At 50.8% G+C, this 12,153-nt stretch overlaps 1 protein-coding gene across 5 annotated transcripts in view; it reads left to right on the top strand.

The window, feature by feature from the left end:
- The window catches only part of TNS3 (tensin 3), a 222,342-nt gene that overhangs the window by 69,102 nt on the left and 141,087 nt on the right, over positions 1–12,153 (top strand). For 4 of the 5 annotated variants that reach the window (XM_070369418.1, XM_070369416.1, XM_070369417.1 and 1 more), the window contains exon 4: positions 7,699–7,737. The exons of the other annotated variant lie outside the window; for it this stretch is intronic. Coding sequence is in view for 3 of the 4 variants with exons in the window: in XM_070369416.1 (XP_070225517.1) it covers positions 7,699–7,737 (39 nt within the window). In the remaining variant the exon portion in view is untranslated. The remainder of the gene's footprint in view (positions 1–7,698; positions 7,738–12,153) is intronic. 5 annotated transcript variants of the gene reach the window in all.

Below are 12,153 nucleotides of genomic sequence, written 5' to 3'. Positions count from 1 at the left end.
TAGGGATTCCAGGGTCACGCCTGATAAAGTTAAGGAAAAGTGCTTGAAGGAGGCATGTAAGTTAATAAAGCCTTGAAGATTGGCATTTTGGGAGCCATCCCTTTGCATGGAGTCTGTAATTCTTTGGAGGTTTGTGTTGGACCCCTCACTGGAGTTCCCCAGAGGAGCATTTTTACAGACCACCTTCCCAAATCTGCCTGGATGACGTTGTGAGAATGGCCTTCATTCCCCATTGGCCCCCTCAGGCCTTTGATGGTGGATGCTATGGACTGAATGTGGCCCCAAAGGCATAGGTAGTTACCTCAACCCCCAGGACTTTAGAATGTGAATGGACTTGGAAATGGGGTCTTTTAAGAGGTTTTGTTGTTTTCCTTCAGTCCCTCAGTCCTGTCTGACTCTTTGTGACCCCATAGACTGGAGTACACCACGCTTCCCTGTCCTTCACTGTCTCCTGGAGTTTGCTCAGACTCATGTCCATTAAGTTGATCATGCCATCCAGCCATCTCATCCTCTGTCCCTTCTCATGCCCTCAGTTTTCCCCAGCATTAGGGTCTTTTCCAATGAGTCGGCTCTTCACATCAGGTGGCCAAAGTATCGGAGCTTCAGTTTCAGCATCAGTCCTTCCAATGAATATTCAGGACTGATCCCCTTTAGGATTGACTGGTTTGCTCTCCTTGCTGTCCAAGGGACTCTCAAGAGTCTTCTCCAGCACCCCAGTTCAAAAGCATCAGTTCTTTAATGCTCTGCCTTCTTTATAGTTCAACTCTCACATCCGTACATGACTGCTGGAAAAACCATAGCTTTGACTAGATTGACGTTGATCAGCAAAATAATTGTCTCTGCTTTTTAATATGCTGTCTAGGTTTAAAGAGGTGGTGAAGGTATAATGGGATCCTATGGGTGGCCCTGTCCTTATACAACTGGTGTCCTTACAAGGGGAAATCACACAGAGGGAAGACAAGGAGATGAGCGAAAGTAGCTTCTGCGTGCCAGTGAGAGATGGCTCAGGAGATATCGGCCCTGCTGGCACGTGGGTCTCTGACCCCCAGTCTCTGGGACTGTGATGACACATTTCTGTTGTGGTATATTCAGGCTGTGGTATTAGTTATGGCATCCTGAGCCCACTAAGACAGCAGACATGCTCCCTCTCAGACTGTGAGCTCTAGGGGAGGGCAGCTTTCCTCTTCTCATCATTCTACCCCCTAGTTATAATAAATGGTAGTAATGGAAATAGAGATAATTGGACTTTTATCTTTTCTCAGTCATCTGTAATGGGCACAGGAAACATCTTGCTACTTTATCGATCAGTAACATGAAATGAAAGAAGTAGAAGCTGTGCAGTCATACAAAATAAAGATGATAATGAAGTTTCTGCCCCTCCTCCCACGGGACTGCTGCCCTGTGCAGAGACAAGGGAGGTGTTACCCCCTCCCCATTACTGTGAAGTCCCCTCAGCCGGTGATCCACCGTTACTGTAAAGTCTCCTTGGCCAGTGTATCCACTGTTACTGTAAAGTCTCCTTGGCCGGTGCATCCATATCCGTTTCTCCAGCTCCTGGTCTGGAGTGCAAGGGGGAGAAGGTGGCCTGTGACTTAACAGGCTGACGTGGAAAAGAAATTGCTTCAATCTTGATCTCATTGTGAATTTCCTTTGCAAAATCTTTATCTTTGCAAAGATAAAACAGGTAAACTTTACTCCAGATTTTGCACAGCCTGGGTTGGAATTCAAAGAACTGTGCTAAAGTAATTTTATTTAACGATGCAATGTGTGCCTAGAGTGAGGCCTTTGTACTTGGTGTAGCTCAGCAGACTGGCCTCAATCCCGCCTGCAAGCCAATCGGTTCACCCTGTTCGCTCGTCTTGCACTTCTGTGTTGGAGAATGGGTCTATCTCTGCACAAGTGTTCAGTTTCTGAATGCATTTTGGTCATTGTTGGCTGCTGCTGTTGAACTGATCTGTGTTTCCAAGATCTTGGCGCAGGTTGGATCTGCTCAGGTCGGCTTGATGCCAACCTGGAGGGATTCATCTGTGGGCAGAATTATCTGGGAAACAAGTGGGAATAAATGGCAGGAGGAGAGACCAGGCAGGAGACTTTGGTGGTGGCATCTGGAAACATGGTATGTGCCACATGCTCTAGGGCACATGTGTTTGTGAGCTTCTGGGGAGCTCGCTCACGGGACTCAGCACAGTTGGGATTCTCAATGGTTCTGGAGGCTGCACTCTTCTCCATGCACACAGTGATGTACAGAGCATCAGTGATGCTTTTGGAGAAGCTGGTGAGAAAAATGTCACTCTTTCTGTGGCTTTGTCCAAAGTAAAATTTAAGAAGAAACAATGACAACAGAGCTGAACTCATTGTTTCGTGGTACCCCTGAGGAGGAAAACATGTAAGAAGGAAATCTCTGAGAGGTACATGGACACCTGAAGTGTGGTCTCTCTCCAGGATTCATCTCCAGACATGAGCAGAGGTGCCTGTGGACTGTCAGAGGCGGCCTTATGCCTCCAGAGAAAGTGCCTTGCCGCAGACCTGGGCTCGGCCCTGGGGTGTCCACTGAGTACCATGGTTCTTCAGGGTGGTGTAGTGCTGGGCTGGGCTTTTGTAGTGTGTACACAATTGCACACGCACACACTCAGACACATAGTCGCATAGGAACACACACACAATGCTCACCCACATTCTCATCCTTACACACTCATTCACAGACACTCTTGTGTTCTCACACTCACTTCTTTACACCCTCGCTCTCACACACGCTGCATACTCTTACAGCCCTCCTCTACCCTCCCTCACCCTCGTGTACTCACCTGCACTCCCACTTCCTACTGCACAGTCACTTTGGGTGCAAGGGCCCCGCGTCCCGCCTCAGTCCCGCTCGCCTGCCCGCCCGCTGGCTTTGGGACAGGGTGCTGATACCAGCAGGCAGCTGGCGCCACGTCGGCAGGTGTGCCCGGTGCAGCCCTGTTTGTTTGTGGTTGCCCTTGGTAACAGTGACCCAGCCTCACACAGAGCGGCGACAGGCCATAAAGTCCAGTCTCTGGGGCTTCCTTAGTCACTAGTGGGCGCTGGCTCAGCCTGTCCCTCCCACATCATGTGTCACCTGCACTCCCAGGCTCCTCCTAGTGAGAAAGGGGAGCTGTTTCTATTAGGAGAGGAATGTGGAGTTTGGCCCCCGTGGCCACCAAACTAGAAGATTGTGCCTGTGTGGCCCGGCCTCCTTGGGACTCAGTGCTCTGGGTACCGACAGGACGCTCACCAGCTGCCGGGGTTGTGCGGGCTGGTGAGGGCTGTGGAGGACCTGCAGGTGCCCCGGCCCTGCTGTGATTGAGCCACCGGCACCCCCGTGAGGTTGCCCTGCTGGAGGTGACGCAACCCTGTTTTCATCTGCTGCCACTGGTTCAGACCACTTCACACAGCAGGCGAGGGGCTCAGTGAGGGGGGCGCTGCCCAGTCCCTCTGAACGTGGGGGCCATGCACTCCGGGAGCTGTGGGCCTGCTCAGTTTTCAGCTCCTTCTGTAAGCTGGAACTGGCCCTGCAGAGGCCAAACGCTAAGGCAGCACCGGCTCCTTCCTGCTGAGGATGGCCAAGGCCACCTGCAAATGACCGAGCACCTTGGCATTTCCTGTTGTCAAATGAAAATAGCAGAAGACCCCAACGGCATGGTGAGGCCTGTGGTTAGAGGAGATGGAGAGAGAAAGCAGGTAAGCCTGTCCCACCATCACCGACCCGACCTGAACCCAGGATGGCTGCCCTCGGCACAGTTCCCTGGTGTCTTCATCCTGAAGGGGGAGGCAGGCAGAGCCTGCAGCCAGGGGGGCTCCAGTGCTGGATGTGGCCCCTCAGAGAAGCCCTGGTTTCTGTCTCTGGTCAGCCTGTAGGCTGCTCGTGTCCCTGAGGCAGAGCAGGGCGGTCCATGTGAGAAGATGCTGTGTCCTCACCGTTGATTGCTTCATGGTTCTGCCAGACTGTGGTCAGCTGCGTCCCTCTTTCTTATTCTAAGGAAATGTATGAGATTTCCATGTGGTTCGCATCCTGGGATTTGGTTTGAGCCACGCTGAAGGGACATGTGTCAGTGTGTCCACTTGATGAAGGTCTTTACTACAGTAGGTGTTTGTAGTTCTTGATGTAAACATTAGTTTTCTCTGTATGTAAAGGTTGCCTTCCTCCCAGACCATCCTCTTTTCTCTCAGTTGGTACTTCTTGTGCATTTTTGTTTGCAAATTCATTCTGACTCCAGGTCCTTCTGCAGACATGTGCGGTCTGCATTTCACAGCAGTGTGTGTTAAAACAGACAGTAGAGCTGGTAATCGATTCCCTGGACCAGAGGCTCTTTTCTGGCGGGAATACAGAGCTGTTGCTTGACATTTGCTCCCCTAAACTGAGGGGCTTGCTCCCCTGAAGTGGGGATCCCCATGCTCACTTTCTAATGAAGAATAGAGTTTATGCAGTTTGTGTTAGTTGGTGTCTCCTCCCTGAGGACTTGTCTTTTTAAACTGTTGTTTTCTGTGAAGGACAGTGAGTGCTTGACAAGAGAAGGTACTTAGTATAAATAAGATGGGGGTGTTGATTGCATAGCTCCTAAGTGATGTCAGCCTTCAATGGGGCTTATTGTGATGGCCCCGGGAAGTGGGATTTGGGGAGCCCCTCTGCATGGAGCCCTCTTTCGTTTTCTGGAAGACACCCTGGGTCCAGGCCAGGTGGTGGGTGTCATTGCATTTCACGTGGCTGTAGGGGATGTGGGAGATGCAGGACATGCTTGACTTCTGGATAGTCCTCCTAGTGATTGCTGTTTTTAAAACTCGAACTTCTAATATTACACAGGGCTTTTGCTTTTGTTCTCTTAACAAACACATCTTCTAGATAATTACTGGAATTTATTTTTCAGGCCAGTATTAGACTTAAAGAAAAATTAGACAAGTAGTATAGAGAGTTAACCTGTGCCCACTTCTCTCCCTAATTTCCCCTATGATTAATACCTTGCATTAGTGTGGTACACTTGTTATATTTGATGAGACAGTACTGATACATTATTAACTCTAGTGGCTTCCCTGGTGGCTCAGATGGTAACGACTCTGCCTGCAATGTGGGAGACCTGGATTTGATCCCTGTGTCAGAAAGATTCCTTGGAGAAGGGAATGGCAACCCACTCCAGTATTTTTGCTTTGATAATTCTATGGACAGAGGAATCTGGCAGGCTACAGTTCATGGGGTCACAAGAGTCAGACACGACTGAGCAACTAACACTCTTACCCATAGTTTATAATTTACATGGTGTTATATACATTCTAGGATTTGAACAAATGTATAATGACATGTATGTGCGGCTTCCCAGGTGGTGATGAAAAACCTGCCTGCCAGTGCAGGAGATAGATGTGGGTTTGATCCCTGGGTTTGGAAGATCCCCTGAAGGAGGGCATGGCAACCCACTTCAGTATGCCTGCCTAGAGAATCCCATGGACAGAGGATCCTGGCAGGCTACAGTCCATGGGGTTGCAAAGAGTCGGACATGACTGAAGCAATGTAGCGCACATGCCACATAATGATATTTATTCACCACTACAGTAGCACAAAGAACAGTTTTCCTGCCCTAAAGCTCCACCTTCGCATCTGTCCCCTAGTCCCTGGCATCCACTGATCTTTTTACTGTCCCCATAGTTTGCTTTTGCCAGAATGTCACAAAGTTGGAATCATATGGTATGCAGCCTTTCAGATTGGCTTCTTTCATTTAGTAAATAAGTATTTAAGGTTCTTGCATATCTTTTCATGGCTTGACAGCTCATTTCATCAGCTGAATTGGTATTCCACTGCATGAAATATGGGTAGTGCTTTGTCAAAGGCAGGAGCTCTGATTGCTTGCACATTTCTCACCAGTGTGCTAAGCATTTAGTGAAGGACCAGGGCATGAGCCTGCACCAAGTGAGATCTGTACACAGGATAAAATGAATCACCGTGTTCCATGACCACGCGGCTCCTTGTCTGACCGCCAGCACATCTATCCTATAAGCATCTGTGCGTGTGTTCCCAAACATTGTTCGGGCTTCCCTGGGATTCTCAGTGTGGAGTGAAGCAACCCTCAGCTCAGTGATTCTGTACTGGGAGGGGGGCTGCTAAGTGTATGGGGAGAGGGGCTGCCAGGTAGAGAGGAAGAAGAGGGGGTGCCAGGAGAGAGGACCCCTGTCCCAGACGAGAGCATGAGTCAGAACCCTGGTGGAGTAATGATGTGTCCCAGACAAGTGAATGACTGTGTATCATGTTCCTTGAGGAACTTTGTAAGATAAGCAAGAGAACTATAAATAGTTGCCATGGCAAGAACCAAGGGTGCGCTGCTGCCCACTCCAGCCCACAAGGACAATTAGTCAGATCCCTGGAATTTCTGCTGCCATTACACATTTTTAGAAAACTCTTTGAGGATTGAGCCACGAGGGGTCTGGGGGGAAGAAAGTCAGGAGGAGCTGAGTCCGACTTGCAGGTGCTAGAATCCTGGCCGTTCAGAACTGCAGGAAGCAAGTCTGATTTCTCACTTGCTGACAGCCCTTTCTGCTCAGGGAAGGCTCCGTGTTCCTGAGAGGAGAAGCTGCCCTGTGTCAGCCCCTGTTCTGAGCACCACAAGCTCTTACTGCCTCCAGTTCTCTGAGGAGGAAACCAAAGCCCAGAGTGGTTGGAGCCCAAGGTCCCATGGCCAGGAAGTGGTGGAGCAGAAGACCCCACCCCCCACAGACAGACTTGAGAGCTGGGGTATTTATCCCACTGGGTCTGTCGTCATGGGCGCCCGTAGCTGTGTTTCTTCTGACCTCTTTGCAACTGTGGCCTCATCACATTGGTCTGTGTGTCTTTCTTAACGTGCTCACATCTGCGGGGGCCTGGGTGGAGTCAGAGGGACTCCTTTCCCACTGTCTCATGTAGTAAACTCCAGCTAGAGTGAAATGTCCACATTTAGACTCTGATTTTAGTTCCACCTGTGGAAATAGTTCTAGAAAAGGCATTCTGTTTTATAGAGTATGCAGGCTCTGAGTGTGTTTGTGAGATGCTGGGGCAGCTGGAAGACCCCCAGGCAGACCTCCCTCCCCTCCCTCTGCTGGCCCTGCTCCCTGTGCTCCCAGGTGAGAAATGCTTTGCACTAGCTCAGAAGTTCCTGGCCTGGGAGTCCCCTGTTGCTGCTGCTAAGTCGCTTTAGTCGTGTCTGACTCTGTGCGACCCCAGAGACAGCAGCCCACCAGGCTCCACGGTCCCTGGGATTCTCCAGGCAAGAACACTGGAGTGGGGTGCCATTGCCTTCTCCATTGGAGTCCCCTGCTGCTGCTGCTAAGTCGCTTCAGTCGTGTCCGACTCTGTGCAACCCCATAGACGGCAGCCCACCAGGCTTCCCTGTCCTTGGGATCTCCAGGCAGGAATACTGGAGTGGGTTGCCATTTAGGCCTTCCAAATTAAACATGAAGGTCCTGTATTTATAAGCAGTGGGCATTTCTCTTGAGGAGAGAGGTCCATGGTTTTAATGACATTCTCTGAAAAGGATAAGGACTTTATGAAAGTGAACAAAAATCTGGACTCTGTAAACTCTAAGTTTTTCTTGTCTTGAGATCCTGAAGCTGTGACCGTGAATATGGTCAGAGGTGCTTTCAGGCTTGGGAGCCTCACCTGATTGTGATGCCGAGTTTCTTCTTGAGAGCACCCACCGTTTATCATGTTTCTTCTCCCTTTAGGTGGTGAGTCCCCACTGTGTGCAGGTCCACCTGGAACAGGTAAGTCATTGGCATTTCCTTGAGACTCTTCCTGCCGCGCCGTCTTTGTGGAGTCTTCTGCCAGGATCCTGTCCCTCTGAGCTGTGGCTTTTGTTCACAGAGCTCTCTGTGGACCCTGGACCACCTTGCACTAGCTGTTTGCATACTTGCCTAAAGATGGGTGAAGCATGCACTCCTTTGTAAGAACTACCTTTCTGATCAGTTAGTTACTTCAGGAACTCATTTTCCTGAGCCCAGGTTTCCCCTGCTGTAACACAGAGATGCTGCTTGTGCATTTTCTTAGTGATAAGGTTGTGGGCAGAGCACTTGTGTCTCGGGTGTCTGCGCAGAGAGCACAATGTGTTGGCTTTGGAACAGGAAGCTCTGACCATCTTTATATCAGATTGGAGGTAAACAGTGATAACACTTTCACTTTGGCAAATCTTTATCCTTGTCTGCTTTCTAAATGGAAATGTTCTTGAATGTCACTGTGCCTCTGGGTGTTTTCTTTTGCCGCCTCCCACCTCCTTACTGCCCCCCCCCCACGCCCCTCCTTGTGAGGCAGGGGTGGGGGGTGGGGGCGGGGGAGGTCAGCCTTTTGTTAATAACTTAGTAGCGGCTTGTAGGACTCCTGGCTCAGTGCACTTCCAGGACAACCCTCTTCTCTTACTGCAGATTGCGAGTGTGCGCCTTTCCCAGCCTCACCTGTGAGGAGGGGAAATGGGTGTTCCCTGGTGCCTCCTCCAGGGCACCATGGAGTCTGGACGTGGCACCATGCCCTCAATCCCAGTTTTGCCATATACAGATTCCAAAGTCCTGCTGTGGGTTTTGCCCACCTTCCTGCTTCCGGGGCCTCTGTTGGCTGAGAGCCCAGTGGCTTCTAGAGCCAGAGCTGGTTTTTCCCTAGAGCAGCAGTAGACACCCTCCAAAGGGCTCAGCCCTGTGTTCTGCATGTGTCTTTCTCTCCTAAAACTCAGGAAGTGCTGTGTCCCTCCAGGCTGCTGGAGAAATAAATAAATGGTAGGAAAGAGGTAGGCAGGCCAGCCTGGCCTGTGCGCTCCATCTGCCCGTACTGGGCTGCTGCTGCTGCTGCTGCTAAGTCGCTTCAGTCGTGTCCGACTCTGTGCGACCCCATAGACAGCAGCCCACCAGGCTCCGCCGTCCCTGGGATTCTCCAGGCAAGAACACTGGAGTGGGTTGCCATTTCCTTCTCCAGTGCATGAAAGTGAAAAGTGAAAATGAAGTTGCTCAGTCGTGTCCGACCCTCAGCAACCCCATGGACTGCAGCCTTCCAGGCTCCTCCGTCCATGGGATTTTCCATGGGCAGGGTGGTGTAAATGTACCAGCTTTGTCTGGTGGAGATTTACTGAAGGGCTTTCAAGTACACGGTGTCGCTTCTCAGGGCAGAAAGCACAAAAGCAACTTTTTCTCTCCTGGCCCTGCATCAGTCAAGATCCTTTTAGCACCATGACTTGGCATTTTGGATTGGTAAGGATGGACCTCCAGATTACAGCAACCGTCCCCATGTCACCTTGGGAACCAGAGGGCTGTGTGGGTCCTCACCAGGCCACTGAGACCCTGGTTCTGTTTTTCCCTTTCTTATAGTGATTGAGTACCTGCTCTGTCTTAGACATGTTTGCCCAGAGGTCACCTTGGCTCACCCACCTAAGACATGAAGAACCTGAGAAAAGTTAAATAGCTTTCCAAAGCCACAGACATTGAGAGGCCTTCACCTCTGACCTTGGCTTCTTTTGCTGGCACCTGACAGTGAGAGGTGAGACAGGTTCATTGGCATAAACAGAGTTTAAAATCAAGGATATACTGCATTTTAAAATCAAGGATAACTGTGCAGGGAAAAACTCATATTCTGTCAGTGGAGCTCAAGAGGAAATTAGTGGTAATTTAGTGCCACTGGGGTTCAGACCCAGCTTGGTATTTCATTCTCAGAACATCTCTATCTGATGGACATTGTGGGTGAGTACCTTCCCCAAGGTGGCATTGCTCACCTGTGGGAAAATGGTCAGCAGAAACGTGGATCTCAGGTGCCCAGTGGCCAGGCCATTCCACCTCTCATCCCAGTGCTGCTTAAACTTACGCAGGGTCCCCCTATCTTTCCAGCCTCCTCCTCTTGGGTTATCAGTGGTTGTGGGGACTCATCATCGGCCTTTTAGGTTTGGGAGAGGGAGCTGTGTCCTTATTCACCTGAAGCTGTGATGGTGGTCAGCTCTAGGGTGTGAATGCCCCTTCCCACCCATCTGTGCCTGGCCCTCTGACCACTTTTGTGCCTGGGACCCTTCACCTGGCAATCACCTGCTATGCAGATGTCACCTGAGAGCAGGGAGTCCTTCTGGGCAGAGGAGGAATAGCTCCATCTCAGCTCTCTTTAACTCTGAGCCATCAGGTCTGCCTGAGTTCCTGGGGCCACAGCAGCCTGGGGCATGTTTCCTTGAACACACTTGGGCATAATTCACTGTCCTCACTAGAGAGGAGAGGTCGGTGATGGGCTGTACCAGCAGGATGTGACAGCCTCCCATGACTGCTGCAGGGGGCCCTGCACTTGAAGTTATGCTGTGTGAGAGTCTTTGCCAGACTAGGCACCTCTGTGACTGCCTGGGGTGTTTGGAACAGGGATTCAGGGATCCTTCATGTGTTTGTCGCACTCTGAACCCTTGGCTGTTTGCGTTGATGCTCATTTTTCTAGGTTTTTTTTTTTTTTTTTTCTGGTTGTAGATCTTCAGTTTATTGTGATGGTTTAAAAGGTAGGTGTGAAGTTTGGCTAAAAATGGCAGGCAGTGGGGCTGAGAAAAAGATCTGGGAGGCAAACCTCCTTTTGTAAATGTTAACGTAGCTGATGAAACCATGCAGACAGGCTCCAAGTTTCTTGGAAGCCAGTGTAAAAAGGAAACCACGTTATCGGCACGTGCCTTATCAGCAAGGAGGGGAAAAGGCAAGTCAGTGGAGAAAGTGCCATGTGGAAAATTGTTCAGGGTGTTGACTGTGTGTGAGACAGGTGCCGAACCCCGCTGCCCAGAAATGCTCCCCCTTCGTCCCAGATCCAGATGAATTACTGTTTTAGAGGGATATCAGATACGAGCTTTGAAGTGCATCTTGCTAAATCCTTAGGCACTCTGTGGCTGTGGCGGTAGGCACGGCGTTTAGAATAGAAAAGGATAACGGCACTTCACTGTCTGTTTGGGTCACACTTGTGGACTTCCGTGGCATGTGTTCTGCTGGGTTGTGCAGTGGACATGTCACTGTTTCTCTAGGTGACCATGATCATTAGTGATGGGAGAGGTAGCCAGGCTCTTCAAAACTGAGTCACTTGTGTGCTCTAGCTGTTTCTGTAGATCTACATGCACGTTCACAGGCACGTCCAGCACAGAGTATAGCAGTGATTCCAAGCGTGGGCTGGAGTCAGCTCAGGGTCCCCCCCAGGCTGTGACAATAGAGAGCTGCGTGACCTTGAACTGAGCCCTCCTACTTCTGGGATCTGCTTTCCTCTTCCATAAAGTGGGGATGCTACTACCTTCCTCGCGGGTCATTGTAAGGATGATGGGATGAAGTAATGTATGAAGATTCTTAGCACCGGCTCTGGTATAAGGAGAGTACACAGTGAGTGGGGAAATCCTTATTTGTTGTTCCGTGAAGTCAGGAGGGCGATAGAGGTCTCAGTTCCCGCCGCCTTTGCTGTTTGTGTTTTGTCTTTGATCCTTGTTCTCTTGCCATCTGCCGGGGAGAACCAGTTTGATCGGTTTCATCGAGTGTTCCCTCTGCTGCGGGAAGGTGAAGGCACCTTGACAGGCTCTTCTGAGACCTTGATTCTTGTCATCTCTCATTTAGAGACTTAGAGGAACTCAGGAAGCCCATGGAAAAGAGCCTGTGGTCAGGATGCAGGTGGCGTGAGAGCCTCCAGATGGTGGCAGGCGGATTGATTACAGGATCTTTTCACGACACAAGCCTCATGGAGCTCTGAACTTGGCCTGACAGCTTTTTACTGACGCGCGAGGCAGTGGTGTTTGTTTTTCCATGTTATCTTTGCCCTTCCAGTGCTGCCCAAGGGGGTGCATTCATATCAGTGCACCAACGGAAACTCATTCCTGGGTGCAGCTGTAGCTTTCGCGGGGACCCTGGGAGTCCATGTGTGTGAACCACCCACACAGCCACACCCACGGGAAGCACACATGGGTCCAGGCTGGAGAGGCCCCGGAGGAGCCAGTCCTGCGGAAGCCCCTCGCTGCTTGGTGTCTGAGTGCATTCTCTTCAGAGCAGCTGCTGTCCTTGAAAGAGGCCGTGCCCCCGCCTCCCGGGGCCACGTGCGGGCGGCGGGCGGCAGTGTCAGGCCCAGCGGAGGGCGCAGGTGCAGGCCTTCACCTGGCAGCTGGCACGCACACAGCCCATTGTTTTGCTCGGCCATTGTGGTTTCTCCAACTGGAGGAG

This window comes from Bos mutus, chromosome 4, assembly GCF_027580195.1.
Source record: "Bos mutus isolate GX-2022 chromosome 4, NWIPB_WYAK_1.1, whole genome shotgun sequence".
Classification (NCBI taxonomy): Eukaryota; Metazoa; Chordata; class Mammalia; order Artiodactyla; family Bovidae; genus Bos; species Bos mutus.
The sequence above is the reverse complement of the archived record's forward strand: the minus strand, read 5'-3'. Positions and strand labels throughout refer to the sequence as shown.